Source organism: Lissotriton vulgaris, chromosome 6 (assembly GCF_964263255.1).
Source record: "Lissotriton vulgaris chromosome 6, aLisVul1.2, whole genome shotgun sequence".
Lineage (NCBI taxonomy): Eukaryota > Metazoa > Chordata > Amphibia > Caudata > Salamandridae > Lissotriton > Lissotriton vulgaris.
In genome coordinates, this window is record NC_141694.1 from 1,528,681,062 (window position 1) to 1,528,699,061 (window position 18,000).

Genomic DNA, 18,000 nt, shown 5'->3' on the forward strand with positions numbered 1-18,000 from the left:
ACTTTTGTGATGGTCTAGTGAGCACAATCAGTAGATCTTAATGTACGTAACACCTGTATGGGGTCAGCATGCCGGTGCAGGGAGAATGCAGGTGATCTCTCTGCGGTTCGTAAGGGCCACTCTTATGTTCCAGAAACTGTCTTTAGTCTCAGTATAAACACACACAAATATACACACACGCACAGAAAAACGTGTATGTGCACTCATTCACTCAGAAGTATGTGTAGAAACAACATAGGACCATGTATGTACACGAACATGCATTTCAATAGTGTACATACTACATACACAAGGAAATATATTAGTGAGATCAGGACACATGGGGGTCCAGGGATTAGCCAGCCTCATTCACTTCTTAAGGAAACTCACACATAATTGGTGTGGGGTTGAAAGTCTCTAAGGCAGTAGCCCTGTGCTGCCTGCTGCTCTTTTCAACATTTCTGACAGGCTCGGTTTGTTTTCCTGCACAGAACATTAACTTGAGATTCCAGGAAGGTGCTTTACATGTTTAAGGAACAAGGTACCCAGATCAGTGACTGGGGGTGAGTGTCTGAAAAGTTTCAGCGATCCGTTCACATCTACTTGTGTTTGCTTTGTTCGCCCTAAGTTGGCAGGGTATCACCAGACGTGGGTCCCTTGCTCACTTTGGCACTGGATTAAAGCTAGCCTGGTTGATGAAGGGGGTTACCCAGAAACTGGTCCCAGGATGCTTGTTCCCGGTGGGCAGACCTAGCTTGACAGTTCGGGCTGGACTGTTCCCATGAGGCACAGGGTCAAGACTGATTTGCATATAGCTGGATCTGAAATGAGGTGGTGAAGTGAGCTAAAGAATTATAATGGGTTCAACCCAGATCTGTGACTGGGGGTAAGTGTCTGAAAAGTTTCAGCACTCCGTCAATCATATGCTTGTGTTTGCTAAGGAGCAAGGTGCTCCGCCCCCTTCAGAGTGGTTGACCCTACTGGAGAGGGGGTTCACCCATTTTGAACTACCATTTACCATGGGTGTCTACTATCCTCATGTCCAAGCTGTGACATGATCAGTGGATAGCAGCAACAGAGGGGTGCAGACAACTTTACCTGTATGGTGGTGTACACCGGGAGATAGGATACCTCTGGCGGGGGGGGGAGGGAGTCCTCCACGTACATGTGTAGTTCCAAGAAATGGGAGACCATGTCGAGATCTGTCTCCCTTTGTCCCTCTGCCTGTCCCTCCACGTGCCTGCAGAAGACAATGTAGCCAGTTTGTTGCGGGTCTGGATGGAAACAACAAAACTTTCAGTGGAACATGGAAATTAACCAGTGGAACGCAAGGAAGGAACACATTAACAGCGACTGAGATGAGGACAGCAACAACTGCTATATTCTTTATAAAAGAGCAGTGCCTTCCATGCAAACCCCCAAATGCTGTTTGAGAGTGCTGGTCCAGACATCCAAACAGGTGATTGAAGCAGTGGTTAATTTGTAAAAAAATAATTGCCAGGGCCTTCATCAGGGGCCATTGCAGCCTACACCGTCAATTGCCCCTGCTAGCGCTACAAATGACAGCACCAAACCAGCTATGAACCATCACACCCTAGAAGTGTGACAATTCAGACTATTCCAGGCCCCCAAAGCTATAAGATTAGCACGGGCAGCAAGTATTAGTCATTTTAAACTTATACTGAATTTGTAAATAACTGTTGTTGTGCTTACTCTGAATCAAACAAGCAGCCCACCATGTGGCAGACTGTCATAGGTGCTGGTGCAACCAATTAAGTGCTGGTGCCGAGCACAGGAAACCACCTGCTCAAAATAAGCACCGGCTTGAAGAGAGCTGGTCAACATCCATACAGGTGCTTGAAGAGAGCTGGTCCAGTCATCCATGCAGCTGCTTGAGAGAGCTGGACCAAACATCCATACATCTTTTTTAGAGAGCTGGTCCAGACACCCATACAGCTGCTTGAAAGAGCTGGTCCAGACATTCATACAGTTGCTGTAGAGAGCTGGTCATGCTGACGTCAGCAACAGAACTAGAAAGAGTGAAAAGATCTGTACAGCAGAAGAACTCTTTGAAGTCACTTGTGCCGACCAGAATCCATCTCTAGTCCACACAGCATCAATCCCGAGCATCTCATTAACTCCCATTGCTAGAGTATATAACTGGTCCCGCAGCAGTCACAGTACAGTCAGATTGTTTCTACATTGATAATTAGACTGAAAGTAATTTATTGCTGCCTACATTGCTTTTACTGCACTATTGGTTTTCACAGTAAATACACGTTATATGGGGTCAATTAGACCCATGAGTATGCACTTAAAAGAATGCAAATCAGTCCTACTGGCTCCAACCAGGAACTGAATACAACTCCCACTTACTCCAGACTGTGCACACGGAGTAACCAACAGTTTTTAGGTGGTCGTATCTGCTCCTGCAAAACAGTGTGTAAGGAGAAATTACACAGGAAAAACTGTTGCTCTATTTAAGGCGGCCCCTCCAACATCAATCTTGACAGCTTTTTCCATACCTAGAACCATGTACACCAGTTTTGTCCCAAACATGAACAATGATGACATCTTTCCCAGCACATCAGGTAGATTACACTTTGTTCTTGAAAGACAATCCCTCAACTTGGGGGTCTGTGTTTAAAAAACAAAAAATGCAAACTGGTCTGTCATGCCTTCATGGCAGGGCAGGCAATGCGGTAAACTTTTTTGTGCCAAAAGTGCTCCCTCCATGTTGGCAGAAGCGTTTTACAAAATAATTCCCAACCGTGCTGGCCAGTGACTCTAGATTAAGTGGGATGGCCTCTCCCGAGCCCAGTTACCAGTGGCGCTTATAGGTATCACTCCAACCAAGAATAAAGATCTTCAAGGCTGTTAGCCCTTAGCAATGAATCCTATCCTTTTCAATACAATGGATCAGACCGACATACTCTTTGTTTTTATCTTTAGCAAATTTTGTTCATAGTACTAAAAAAGCACATAATTGTCACCACCTCAAACAGAAAAACAAGTGCGTTGAGTCCCCAGTGAGTTTGAAGAACCACCAACACAAATTCTTCTAACAAACAACACATCTCATAAAAAGTCAATCTGCCCTTCCTGGGCCATTAATTGTCATATGCTTGTTTTTTTGTGTGGAGTCTACGAAGTTTCGATCCTTGAAGGTAACCAGGTCTCATCAGGACATAAGGGATAAGGGGAGCATCTGAAATAAACATAAAATATGATATGGAAGAGGATAGAATGGTCGTAGAGTGGAGTAAAAACAAACAGGGAGACGTGGTAACTACCTTACACTAGAAAAGGTAAACCGCCAAGGAGAGAATGTGAGCTGGAAGCCCACCACTGGCCCTGGAATGAATAGGTATCACTGTGGAACTATACATTGACTTACAGTGTGGTAGGATTCGTGCCTGTGGAAATAACAAAGAAGTAAACATTAAAATGAACATCAAAGCCTACGATGAAAATACTAGAAGATGTTATCCATGGGACACTTACCCCATGTCAAGTATACATGGAGAGAGACCGCTCACAAGGGTGCATTTAGCAGCGGGAAAACTCACATGGATGCGTTAATAGAGAGTATTTTTTTTTACAAATGATGACAATATAGAGGTGTATCCTGTTTCAGCCTTGGTGCTGTTTAAGCCAGCCACAATGTGCTGCAAGGTTACAAAAATAACTATTTCAAAGTTAATAAGAGGACTGTACGAGTGATACCCTTCCTGTCCCAAAAACTCAATAATATTTTTCACCAAACATGCAATTCTGAATTAATTTGTAAACATTTGTGATTTTGGTGTTTACTGGGGTATTGCACCATAATGGGGCTCACACAATATTACATATATTTGATAACCCTAGCACTGCATACCTTTTTAATGAGCCTGTTAAGTAAATGCTTCTTATTGTCAGGAACTTCTCTCTTACAGGAACACAGCATAATGCAGAAGTTGCACTGTACGCAAAGTGATAAACTTGTTGCTCAGTACAATAAGGAGAAGCTGTCTCAAGAGAAAACGTTAGAGAAGTCAATCAAAAGGAAAGGGTAAGACTAAAACTTTGATATCAAAGATGTTGATGACTTTTAATAGGTGTAAACCTATTTGGTCCAAATAACTGTTTGGTGTGTTTCATGTTTATTCAAAAATTATAAAAATAAGGATTCGGATTAGCTAATGCAGTCTGTGCTTAACCTGTGGTCCACTGACCCCTGGCAGTCAAAAACACTTACTCTAGAAAATTAAATAATATTAGCAGATTAATAAAGTGTATATGCATAAAAAAAGCAAAATGCGAAACTGAAAATTTTAACCCGCTCTGAGAAACGTGAAATCTGAGTCTAAAATTAAGTTGCTATTCTTAGCTTGATTCATGGAAGCAGTGCAAGTTCAGCAAACAGAATCTAATGTGGTTTATTGGTTGCCTCAATTAAAGCACTGGTGTGCACAAAAAGAGCAAACTGGTAAGTTAAATGCCACCACATCACTTCCTCTTTCAGAAATAAAACTACAGTTTGAAAAACTTCAAAATGCTGCTTAAAATTAAAATTTAGATAGTTGTATTTTTTTGGGTGTGAATTAAATCAAAATGCTATATTTCATAATGTGTGTAGTTACTTGATGTGTAGTTATTTCTGTATTTTTGTGCATTCTTTTGAGTTTCAAATCATTGAAATAGCTTAAACTGGGGTCCATGAATAGTGTAGTGATTCAGTGGGGGTCCACAGATGCTAAAAGGTCTTAGTGAACTAATGATTATTATTGGGGCTGATTTGGAGTTTGGCAGGAAGGGTACTCTGTCACATAGGAGACCGGCCACATAAAGGTCCGACTGCCTGATTTGCAGTCAGGTGGACTTTATGTATGTCAGTGAAGCAGCCTACTCTGTCACTGGTACTGACATACTCTACTAATGGCCTAAGGTCCGTCGAAATTCTGTCCGCTTAGTCACCCGCCAAACTTAGAGTGGGCTGTCGAATGGCCAATTTTTAACTTTCCCTCATTGATGTGAAAAACCTGGTGGCAAGGGACAATAAAACGTTTAAATGACCCCCACAAACCATGGCCGAAAACTACCACGTTAAATGGTCTTAAAAGTTTGACGGGTAGCCATCAAATTTGATGTAGCTATCTGTCAAACTTCTAACTTGTTGTCATGAACCACATTGACCATGTTTCATGTCAATGACTAGAGTTGTCTGCTGGGGCAGCGGACAGGTCTAAATTCAGAGAATAGGTACTCTGTCAAGGCGAATGCTGGACTTGGCCCTTTCTGAAGGATCATCCCCAAACTTTTTTGCCTTCACCTTACTGTTTTCTGAACCCTGTTTTACTGGCTTTTAGGACTCTGTGCACGTTACCACTGCTAACCAGTAAATGTAAATGTAGTATACTTGTAAAGCGCACAGCTGCCCCAGCAACGGGGCGTCCCGGCGCTGTATAACGCTGTGGAACCCTTCCTGGCTCTCCCTGTGAGATGCCCCTCCTGGGCCCCCCAAGGTGAAGCCAGGCATCCCAGTGTTGTTTGGGCCATTGTGGAAATTAAGCAACCTATTGCCCAGAGTTGCAGCGTGGGACCCATGATTAGAGTAGGCACCGAGGCGAGAATTATCGAGTCCGCGGACATTGAGCCCAAGACTGTGCCACGTCGGGAATTGAACCCTGGTCCCGGGCCTGATCTCTGCTTCAGAGTCTGCCGCTTCTAACCAGTGAGCCACACTTCTCCACTTAACCAGTGTTACAATGTTTGTGCTCTCTCTTTAAAACATCTTAGATTGGCTTATACCCTATTGGCATATTTAATTTACTTGTAAGTTCTGAGTAAAATTGGCACTTCCTTTGCCCAGGGCCTATAAAGTAAATGTTACTGGAGAGCCTGCAGCACTGATTGAGCCACCCACTTAAGTAGCACTTTGAACGTGTCCCAGGCCTGCCATTGCATTCTGTGTATGTGTAGTTTTAAACTGCCATTTCGACCTGGCAAAATAAACAATTTGCCAATGTCAAACCTTCCTTTTTAATACATATAAGTCACCCCTAAGGTAGGACCGGCACAGGCCAAAGGGCAGGTTATAGTGTATTTAAAAAGTTGGACATGTACTTAATTCCATTTTTCACTACTGTAAGGCTTGCCTCTCCCATCGGATAATATTGGAGTTACCGTATTACATTTTATAAGCGCATTTTCCAAATTGGACCAGATAACCTTTTCATGTTTGGTGTCTCTGAAATTTTAATTTAAAATCCTAACTTATGGTGAAGCCAGATTTAAAATTATAAGGCATATCACCAGCAGTTAGTCTGGAGCCAGGGACAGGAGATAAGAGCACCTGTGCACCACAAAGGCATGCAGCTAGAAGCTTCTCCCCACTTCAAAGGCACAACTGGGCATAAATACTGGACCTTAGACACCAACTCTTCACTACATGTCTGGTCCTGTGGATACTCTGCAGGAAGAAGGTTTGCTGTGTTGCTGAAATAACTGCCACTCTGCTAGGCTGCTGCTCTGAAGTAACTGCTTTCCTGCTGTGCTGACCTGCTGCCCTCTTGTGTGGGTGAACAGAGAAGTGGACCTGCAACTTCATCCCTGAACCAATGACACGCAAGTGACTCCAAGGACTAGTCTGCTAGCCTCCTGATCTGTGCCTCAGGGAAATGACAGTCCCCTAAACATCCTGCACCAGCCCCTGGACCCACCTGCAGTGAATTCCTGATCCCCAAGTGGTGCCCCCAGTCCTGGATCCTTGGTGTGGCTCAGGCAGCTGAATTCAAGCTTTTGGGCTCTTTGCCACCACAAATGAGCCCGTTCCCAGTGAGACTTCGCCACCTGCACCACAATTTGACGTGAAGCTCCGCCAGCTGCCTGTTTGCACTTCAGCATCAACTTCTAGCGAGGGACCACCAACACGAAGCATCAGCACCACCTTCCCACGGAGCTGGCCTGCTCTTTTCAGAACTCCTGCAGCCTCCAGCAACACTGTCCCTGCTCCTCGTGAACCCCTCCAAAGCAAATTGGACTCTTGGTACGAATTCAAGAAGGTAAACTTCAGCAGGCCTAACCTGGTGACTGTAGCCGACTTAGGCTTAATCACGGTCAACCTGAAAGTGTGACTTTGAGCCGGTCCAGTGCGACCAGATTCCCCTACTTGGTGCTTTGTGTTTGGCGGTATTTTTCCAAACTCTGGTTCTACTGATTGGATTTTTGTTGTTTTGGTCTGGTTTTATTTATTACATTTTACTCTATTTTTTCTAACTAGGGGGCCGATTATGATAGCGGATAATCCGCATCCTCCGGGCTGGCGGAAGCCACTGCCGGGCCGGAGGATGCGGATTAACCGCTGCGGACTGAGAAAAGACCCCCCGCCAGATTAGGATGGCTGGGGCATCTTTTTTCCGTCGCCGCTTTTCCGCCGCGGTCGCCTTCCGACCGCGGCGGAAAAGCTCTTACATGGCAGGCGGTGTCTATCAGACACTGCCAGCCATATAAGGATGGCGGCGCTCCTATGCCTTTCCACGGCGGCATTTCCGCCGTGAAAAGGCATACTGTTTTCTTTGGGGGCCCGTTGCGGGCCCCCAGGGGTGAAGGGGGGTGGGGGGTGCACATCGGGGGTACCTATGGTACCCCCCTGCCTTTGGGTGCACGAAGCGGCAGGCACTATGCAGTGCCTACCCCTTTGTGCATGCAAAGGTAAACATGCATTTTTTAACATTGCGGCGTGTGCTGCTTCAAGCAGCACCCGCCGCAATGTTAAAAATACAGGATGTGACCGCCAGGGTGGCGGTGACATCCTAATTCGCACGGAGGGACCGCCGCTGCCCCTGCGGACGGTCCCTCCTCCTCTGGGGTGGCAGACGGATGCAGATCCGTCCGCCATCCTAATAGGCCCCTTGATGTGGGATCCTTTTTGTGTGATGTTTTCACTGTATTACTGTTTTCAGTGTTGCACAAATACTTTACACATTGCCTCTAAGTTAAGGATGACTGATCTGTGCCTAGCTACCAGAGGGTTGAGGGAAGTTGAATTTGGGTTTGGCATGTGCCTCACCCTGACAAAGATTGTGCTTGCTGCTTGACTAGGGCTCACACCTCATTCAACCAGTAACCCAGTTTCTCACAGCGACAGAGGGCCAGATATATTAAGGAGGTGCATGGTACTTGTGTAATTCTTTAATTCAGATTTACAAAGCTTTCTGATTTACATTCTGCATCTCGCATAGAAAGAGAAAAATATCTCTTTGGTATCCCTTCCTGCACAAAAACAATCCTGCAGATAACACAGGAACCTTGCACAATTGTGCAAGAGTGCCTGCATTGGTGCTAGGCAGTACATCAAGTGCCCGCGAAAGTACAGAGCACCAATCCTCCCTATCTTTGTAAATATGGAACATGTCTGCTCTCTCGCTTTCACAAAGTGCAGCCCAGTGCAGCGAATTCCCTTGCTGTTCCACATTGTGTAGAATAATTGAAAATGTGCCCTAGAGTATTTACCGTGTTGCCCTGATGGGGTAAACACTATACTCTCTACTAGGCCTAAATGATATACATCAGTGAGTGCACCATGTGGTTTACTAAGAAAGAGTTAATAATTCCGCTCTGAAATAGATCTCTCGTTCTTAAAAATTTTAAACCTCTTGGAACGATATAAGCGTATCAGTGAAAACTGGCATATGCTGTTCCGCAGGCTGAGGAGATAAAAGTAGAGTAGAGGATCTACTTACCTGAAAGACGCTAGTTCACTTCCCACCTTACAGTGTGCAAAGTACAGGAATGTCAGAACTGATTCCCCACAGGCTATCCTGTCAAATGTGTTTTTTTTCCGAGGGTCAAATCTGTCTCTGTTATTAAATATTGAATTGCACCAGCAGTACTGTGGCAGCTCCTTCACAGTCAACACAAAGAAAATGCCCACAGCAGTTCCTGCATGCCATTCCTAACAGAATACACCACCACACACAACATGGTGAAGACTGTGGAGTTAGTTCCTATATTTATGTGGATGATACCAAGTTGGTGATACCTCTTAGTAGTGACTTTAATTGGGACTGTGCTGTCCTATTCAATGTAATTGAAGAGATAAAGGGGAGGTGGATGTTGGCTAGTTGGGTGGCACTAAATGCTAGCAAAACCGAGCTGCTTTCAGGTTCCAGACCCATGAAGATAGCATTGGCAGACATGGGAATTGGTATAAGCCTCTCTTGTAAAGTGATATCTCTGTAGGCCACTCTCGATAAACACCTTACGATGGAAGACCATGTATACTTTTTCAGTAATACAGGTGTCTTTTTTAAGCTTATCAGATAGGTAGAAAGAGATTGAAGCCAATCACTTGAGCCACAGTAGGCCCTGTTTGGATTATTATTGCAGACTAATTATAGAAATAAATCAGTCCAGCTCTCCCATAAATTGGAGCAGCATTTGAGTCCATTACTAGGTGACCGCTCCTCTGACCAAGATAACAAGCAACCTCAGGTGTGTTGTGAACTTCTTTATTGAGTTGTGGTTGTGTCATGACAACGCGTGGTATTACCACGTGTGCCATTACAACGCAGGAATTACAACGAAAGTCGTTACAACGACTTTCGCCGGAGGGCGCTGGATAGTTTAATTTTCTATTCCAACTCCAGCCCACGTTGACAGTAGGGAAGGAGTTGAATAGAAAATTAAACGATTCCCTATCCAAGAGCGCCCTCCAGCGAAAGTCGTTGTAACCACTTTTGTTGTAATTCCTGCGTTGTAATGGCAGTGCGGGGTAATCCCCGCGTTGTCATGGCTGTTCACCCATGAGGGAAATGCTGGAGCTGGCTATGGTAATAACACGTCCACGCCACTGACAAAATTTGAAGCAGCTTTTTACATCATGTTACTAGCTTGCTTGTGAATTATAGAATTAAACCAACTGTATGCAAATCAGTTTAACCATGCCGTAATTAGTGTGACCTCATCTGCTAGGTAATACTATTAGAGATTGTAACACCTTTGAAAATAGGACTCGAACTCAGGATGGTCAGTTATCTAGAGCACAGGATACGGCTGCTTGCTTCTTGGCATAACCCCATCAACTGCCCATTCTACCTCCCCTTCACATTCCAGCATGGAATTACAGAGATAAAAAGGGAAACAACACTGGTCCATTTGCTGTGGGATGCATTAATCAGGATCAGCCGCGGCCCGGACAGGTAAGAGCGGTGGGGCAGTGGGGCCGGGTTGGGGGGAATTCGACAGATGACCACGGGGGTAAAATTAAATAAATAATGAATCTCCCCTCGTCTGTCGAAATCCCCCCCCCCCCCAACCCTGCCCCGCCACCCCACCGCTCTTACCTGAACGGGCCCTGGCTGGTCAGGATCCTCCTCTCTGTGAGCCCATGCTGTTGAACGTGGATGAGATTTACTGTCCCTTTTATCTCTAATAACATTAGGTCACTGCGAGATCTCTTACACAAATGAGTTGTAAATCTCATTATGGGAAAGACTACTCAATTCACAAATCTCGTTTTACTACTTTTTGCAGTTTTTAGATTATTTGGGCCTCAATAGAAAACACCTTTATGTAGAAAAAATCCACCTTGCTTAACATTAGGATATGGGTACAGTACATTTCTTAAAACAAGGAATGGTCTAGAGATGCACACATATTCTAATTCTTATAAGTAAACATATGCTCAATCCAAACTCCAGCAAAAGACACACAATTGAGAGACTCCAGTTATCTTCTTACCCTAAGATGATGACACTCCTTCTCTCAAAACACACTATGGGGCCGATTATGATGGCGGACGGACCTGAGTCCGTCCGCCACCATAGAGTAGGAGGGACCGTCCGCAGGGGCTGCGGAGGTCCCTCCGTGCAGATTAGGATGTGACCGCCAGGGTGGCGGTCACATCCTCAATCTTTAACATTGCGGCGGCTGCAGCTTCAAGCTGCACCCGCCGCAATGTTAAAAAAGCATGCACGGCATTTGCGTGCACAAAGCAGCAGGCACCGTGCGGTGCCCGCCGCTTTGTCCACGCAAATGCAGGGGGGTACCATAGGTACCCCCCATGTGCACCCCCCACCCCCCCGTCACCAAGGGGGCCTGCAACGGGCCTCCGAAGGCAATCTCCGTATGCTTTTCTACGGCGGAAAAGCCGCAGTGGAAAAGCATATGTTTTCCGCTATCCTAATATGGCTGGCGGTGTCTGACAGACACCGCCAGCCATGTTAGAGCTTTTCCGCCGCAGTCGGAAGGCGACCGCGGCGGAAAAGCCGCCGACGGATTTTGAGACCCACCGCCATCCTAATTTGGCGGTGGGTCTTCTGTGCCTCCGCCGCGATCCTAATCAAGCCCTAGATGTATTACGACTTTCATCTCATGTATATGAATATATGAATTTTGGTGCTCAGATTGTAACTCACATGGTGATTTTCTTGCGTTTTCAGCAATGAAATACGAGCTTCCTCAGGTACCAAGTACCACAGTTTTCTCCAGGATATCACTTTGTAAATTTTAAGGCAAACAAAATTCTTACAGTGAAGTGTATCGACTGTCACACTGGGGGTATTGACTTTTTATTTGTTGCTCACACAGTCAATTGAGGTCCTTAATACCACATGCATGTTTGAGCAGTGATTTCTTATGTCACTCAGAAAGATCAAAGTTCCATAAATGAGGTTCCAGCTATCTTTGCACAGTCTGTGTTCTGTTGTGTGAGTTCATCCTTGGAACAGGTCCTAATGTTTAAAAATCATAAAAAAAGGGCTGGGGCGACTCCTTCGCTAAGGCAGAGGAGTGTCGCCCCACTACTACTGCCCCACTGCCTTTCAGCACTGCAAAAACGGAAAAATAAAAACAATAATAACACAAGGTTATTATGATTTAATTTTTCCTTGCTGAGGCAGTTTTGTGGGGTGGGGCAGAGCGGGGCAGGGCTACTCTGACGAAAGGAGCAGGGGGAGTGGTGAGCACACTTTGTAAGAGCACATGAATGTTTGGTTTGCTGTCTCAGGCCGGCCAAACATTCATGCACACCTTGCATGTTCTCCACCCAGGCTGAATTACAGCCTGGGTGGAGAACGTGCCCAGGCTCCCATTCCCTATCTGAGCACCGAGCCATGGCACTCCGACCAATCACAATGCTGCATTGCAGCTTTGTGAATGGCTCAGGGAGCCTGGCTGCTTCCTGCTTCCTGTTAGCAGAGAAGCCAGGAAAAGAAGACTGGGAGGACAGAGGTGGCTGGCCAGCCGGCCGGCCAACAGCTAAGAGATCCAATTTTTTTGAACCCTTCTCCCTGCCCCCCCACCAATTCGCAGGAGCAGCCGCCACTGAAAAACGGGAAACTAACTGTGTTTGTATCCATCTGTCAGGCCCTAAAATTGACTATTTACTAGGCTACATCCCTTTCCTCAAGGCAACAAACAACATCTACTTGAACGTTGAGTTCCTTTCAATCCCTAGCATCGTAGAAGTAAAAGGAATCGGGCCTTCAGTAATATAGATATAAGGAGGATGCTCTTTTAGAAGACTAGTTCCAAAGCATACATATGAGAAATGTTATAAAATGGCACTGTCCTCATCCAGTTCTGTTGACCAATTGATCAAGATAGGCCATTTAAAATATTTCCAATTGTATCAATATTTTTATTTTATTTTTCTCAGAGTAAATAACAGTGCTGAAATGAAAAAGGAGACAGAACAAAAGGTTCAGACCCTGACATCTAATCATAAAGCGAAGGTAAGCAATTTTTTCTCATACTTGTAATACATTAAATCAGTATTTCACCAGTCTCAATAACGTATGACAATACATGCCTGTGATTTTGTGTATGAAATATAGAGTGCAGGTTGTGAAGTCGAAAACTTTTCAGCAAAGACCTAAAATATTCACCAGATTTCTGTAATACTGTAAAAATGAAAAATGAAAACATAAAAGGAATGGCACCAGCATCTACTGGGAGAAAAACTACTGTAATGCTCAGATATGTTACCTCCCTCAGTAATTCCAGTGCTCTCTTGCCAGTCAGGAGACAGATACATCTCATATTCTACCCCTCTACCTGGAAAACTAAATCTTTGGTCAGAGTTGGTATAAACTTTTTAAAAAGGTTTTTGTGGTGCAATGGCAACAGGAATTAGAGATTTCTGTGACACATTTTATAATTTTCACTTGTAATTTTCTGCCCTATACTTGTGACACAAGATCAACTTGGTTCTGGGAATAATCTCAAATTTGGCAAATGTCCATGAGTTGTTGACACCTGGATAACCTAACCTACCTCTCTATAGTGGCTTAAAGATGCATGACACGATTTCGAGTTATAAGATAATTCTCAAATTCCAGAAGAATATGCTAAATACAGAGGGTAGGGCAGTGGAAGAACTTACACTGTCTCCACATTCAGAAGATTTTCTGTTACCACTGACCTCTATATCAGGTCCTCCGTTTTAGGCCTGGCCATTGAGACAACATTAGCTGTGTTACCAGACTATTTCCGAACAAAGCATATATTTGCATACATAGAAGGGCTTTTGGTCAGCTGAGTTCATCCAGTGGTCTGTTGAACTGTCATTCACATTTTGCTTCTGTCCACAGCATACAGCATTGTACAGTGGATCAGCCAACTCAACCTACTGGCTTCCTTCAGTTTGAGTGACTGCACAAAACAGTTCTTTCAGGGTGTGCTTCTTTCATTTTATTGTTGAATATTAATTCTAAAAACCACTAACTTACCTTGCCTGGCCTTCAGGTGCTCAGTTAGATGGTCATTTATTCCCTGCTAAGGTTTGTTTTGTGTATTGCTAAAGAGGCATTGGTCAGCCAGCCTACATTTTGGGCACGCACACATCAGCAATTTATTCAGGACACACAATTGTAACATTATAGAATATTTTGTATTTTTAGTTGTGTGCTACATGTGTATTATGTTTGTGAACTTGCTTTGTACTAGCTGGAACCAATATGAACTTGTCCACATTTTGCTGAACCAAGTACTGATTTTAAGCGGCGCTGTCATATCTACCACTAGAGACAAATAGTCTAGAATCATCAACTCCGGATGATCACAATGTGCCTTAAAACATTGTTGGCCGGATTATGAGCAGCCCTGTATTGGATTGTTATATAATTCATCCTATAAATAGGGATACCCTGGGAATCGTGTATTTATTTAATTTGTATTTAATTATAAAGTTTCACATAGCGCAAACTTGAGCAGAGCGCTTTACATATGTTTAGGCAAAGAAGAAACAGGAAGAAAAATCAACAAACATATATGCTTCAAAGAATAAATCAAGAGAAGGCCAGTAAATTAAAAAGCAAGAACACACCTGGAGAGTAATGACCATGTGTGAGGATACTGCATCAACGCAGTGGCCTGCAATAAGAGGCAACAGGTTCTAGGTATGAAATTTGTTAATCAAAAGCATTTTAACTTATTTTTTAAATGATGTAGTTGAAGTGTTCAGGCTGATTTCAGGGGGCAGGGAGTTCCAAATTCTTGGGGCCATTCCAGAGAATGTTCTGTTGTTGGTTTTTTTCCCAGGAATTTATGAATTTCAACAATAGGTTCCTTGAGCTTCTAGAGTATTTGCAGCTCCAATTTCTCAGCTAGGTACTTCGGTGTGTTGAAGTTTAGGGCTTTATGGCTCATGCAGGTGAGCTTCAGCTGTATCCTTGCCTCATATGGGAGCCTGTTTAGGACTTCAGATTGGGAGTGATGTGGTTGTTTCTACTGGATCCTGTAATGAGCCTTGCAGCAGTATTAAGGGATGCCCTTAGAGCCGCCATCTTAGATCTAGGCAGACCGCAGAGGGTTATACTACCGTAGTCCAACCTGGCAATTACTAGAGCTTGTGCCTCAGACTTAAAGTCGTTAAGGGGAGGAAGGGATTTATTTTCATTAGCACATTCATTTGAAAGTTTGCTCCTTTGGTGGCTGAACTGACATGTTCCTCCATTTTAAGATTATTTTCAAGGGTTATTCCAAGCGATCTTGTGGAATCTATAATGTGTGGAAGGCAGTTGAGGGCTGTTAGATGCTTCATCCATTCTACAATATCAATGGATTGTTTGGGTGACACGATTAAGAGGAATTCGGTTTTGAGCGCATTTAGATTGAAGTAGTTTCGGGTTATCCAGGTCTGGGTTTTTTGCAGAGTTGTGTTGAGAGGTAGGATATCTTCTGGGAAAGATATTTGAAGGTATTTTTGAGTGTCACATTTCTTGTGGAGCTTTGCTAGAGTTGGAATGGTGGAAATTGGACGGAAGTTATTTGCTTCCACATGATCTACTGTGGGCTGAAGTTTTGAAGCATTCACTGTCATGGTCCTAAGAGAGAGTATAGAAGTTTTGATCTCATTGAAAAAGTTAGATGGCAAAGGGTCGCAGAAGTGATTTGAGGGTTTAAGTGTTGTAAGAATTTTAAGAATGGCGTTTTCATCAAAGGATTTGATTGTATTCCACGAGTCGTTGTTTTTGAGGGTATGTCCAGGTATATGTGGGGGCTGAGCGTACAGCGGTGGGAGGGTGCTGATTATTGGGATTACCGGAAGGTGCTCTATTGCTGTTTGAAGATCCTTTTCAATCGTTTTTGTCTTTTCCAGGAAGAAGGAGGCAAATTTCTCACAGTTTGACCGTGGGTTAGATCCAATCGTGGAAGGGTTGGGATGTCCATTAGATTGTAGCCTGACAATGTCAAATAGTTTTTTGGGTGATTTCTGGCTTTGTCTAGTTAATTTCTAAAGAAATTGGCTTTTACATTTCTGATACGTTTGTTGTAGATGGCAGGGTAGATACACAGATGGCAAATTGCATGCGCAGATGCATGGTTGTGGGAAGCCTGTTATGTTCCTGAAGCTTTAGATCAGGAGGCCAGCCGACTAGCCCTTGGATTCACTCTAGGTTCTAGGTTCAAGAGATACAGGTCCAGTCCTTCTCACCCTGGCAAGAAGACAACAGGTCAGCACAGCAAAGCCGGAGTCTAGCAGAGTGGCAGTCCTATAATCAGCATAGCAGTCCTGTACAAAAGTGTACTGAAGTGGTGGTGTCTGAGGTCCAGTATTTATACTTTGAAATAGGAGAGACTTTAAAGACATGCCTTTGAAGCGCACAGATGTTCTCCCCTCCTGCCCTGGCTCCAAACTCACTGCAGTGGGGTATGCAGCCTTCTTTGTGGACAGAACAAGGCCTATTCAGGTGTAAATGAGGCGGCGCCCAGCTCCTCCCTCCCATCCTGCCAAGATGGCCCATTAAGTCACACTTAAGCTTCCATTGTGTGTAGGTGTCTGGGAGGAATACACAAAGCCCAGCTGCCAACTACACCCAGTCATGTGGTCAGAGACAGGCTCAAGGCACCAAATGGCTACAGCAACAAAATGCCTACTTTCTAAAAATGGGCATTTTCAGAACTGGAATTTAAAATCTATAGCTTCTAATTTGTAAATTACATATATAAAATGTAATAAGGTAATTTCTATATTATCCTATGGGAGCTATAGACCTTGCAGTAGTGAAACACAAATTTAAGAGTTTTTCAGTATCAGTACATAGAAAACTTAAAAGTACATGTCCTGCGATGTAAATTTACTGAACACTGCCCCCTCAGATCTCTCTAGGGTCTATTGCGGAACACCGTGCACCAGGATATTAGGTACTTTGTTGAGTGGGCCTAACTGGGTCCCTGTAACTCCATCATAGTTGGCCTGAACTTGTGACTTTGTCACGGTCTGGCATGACCAGAAAACCTCAGATGACGCTTTATATTTTTTCGCACTATTGCACTTAAATCTTTAAAATTGCATAGCTCTGATTCTACTTATTTGATTTTTGTTGTTTTGATCTCAAACAATTTGTAAAATTTTACTCTATTTTCCTAAGTAAGTTTAGGATTTGTCTTTTGTTGTGCTGTCACTTTATTACTGTTTAAAGTACTGCATAAATACTTCACTTTGCCTCTAAGTTAAGCCAGACTACATTTGTGCCAAGCTACCAGAGGGTCGAGCACAGGTTAATTTGGGGTTTGCTTGAATATTGTGAGGAAAATGGTCAAATTCAAAATGATTAAGGTGACCTAATCCATGACATACACCAGAGGTAACCCATTCTTGATTTATCCCTATACACCAAAGTGAACTTGGGCAGAAGTTTTTGTATGTAATCCCTTAATTGCCTCAATGAATCGTACCAGTAAGCCCACTTAACCCCTTGGCCGCGGGGGTAATTTCCCCGCTGTGCTGGGGGGTTGGAGGGGGGGGGCGCGCACAGCGCCCCGGTGCCTGTGACGAGCTCCGCTCGTCATGAGCCACGGTGGCCGTGTGCTCAAGACGAGCTCAGCTCGTCACGGCCACACCCGTTTCCTTAGAACGCTCAGCACAGTGGGGGAATTAGTCCCGGGTGCGAGCATTGGAGCCGCACAGCGCCCCGGTGCCAGTGACGAGCTCAGCTCGTCATGAGCACGCGGCAACCATGGCTCATGACGAGCTGAGCTCGTCATGAGCATGGGAGGGGTTAAAGAAGCTGGGGACTGTCTTAGAGTAAGTTCTACACATGACAGTACAGATGATTAGAGTTATTAACACCTTCACATACTAAATACACTTATTAGGTAGATTGCAACAATTACTAGATTAAAAGGAAAGAGTTTCTATGGTAAGAGCTGTATTGTCTCAACGTATTACTATTGCAACATTTCATTCTTTGCTTGGACTGTTCAAAGAAGTTGGTGTCTAGGTTATAGAGAGTCTAAAAGGACACATCAAGTCTACTAAAGAGAATGCCTAGGAAGACAATTAAAGGTCGGTCTTTGTTCCCTATCATTAAAATTATTTCTTTCAACAAAGCTACGCTTCTTCACAAAGCAGTTAATTGTAAATGTATAACAGAACACAGCATACATTCCATCATTTCTATAGACGATACCCAAAGTATCATTAGGTGATTTTATGCAAACTGAGAGAGTGACTTCACCACCCAGTACTACTTATATAGTGTCTTTGCAAAAAAGTCCTTGTGCACTGATAGTCAGATGTTAAATGAAATA

The 18,000-nt window shown here is 44.0% G+C and overlaps 1 protein-coding gene across 5 annotated transcripts in view; it reads left to right on the top strand.

Annotated features, from left to right (window-relative positions):
* PLCB4 (phospholipase C beta 4) overlaps positions 1–18,000 on the top strand; it is a 1,177,624-nt gene that overhangs the window by 1,040,687 nt on the left and 118,937 nt on the right. For all 5 annotated transcript variants that reach the window (XM_086927702.1, XM_086927703.1, XM_086927699.1 and 2 more), the window contains 2 exons: positions 3,918–4,033; positions 12,623–12,698. In XM_086927702.1, the coding sequence (XP_086783828.1) occupies positions 3,918–4,033; positions 12,623–12,698 (192 nt within the window). The remainder of the gene's footprint in view (positions 1–3,917; positions 4,034–12,622; positions 12,699–18,000) is intronic.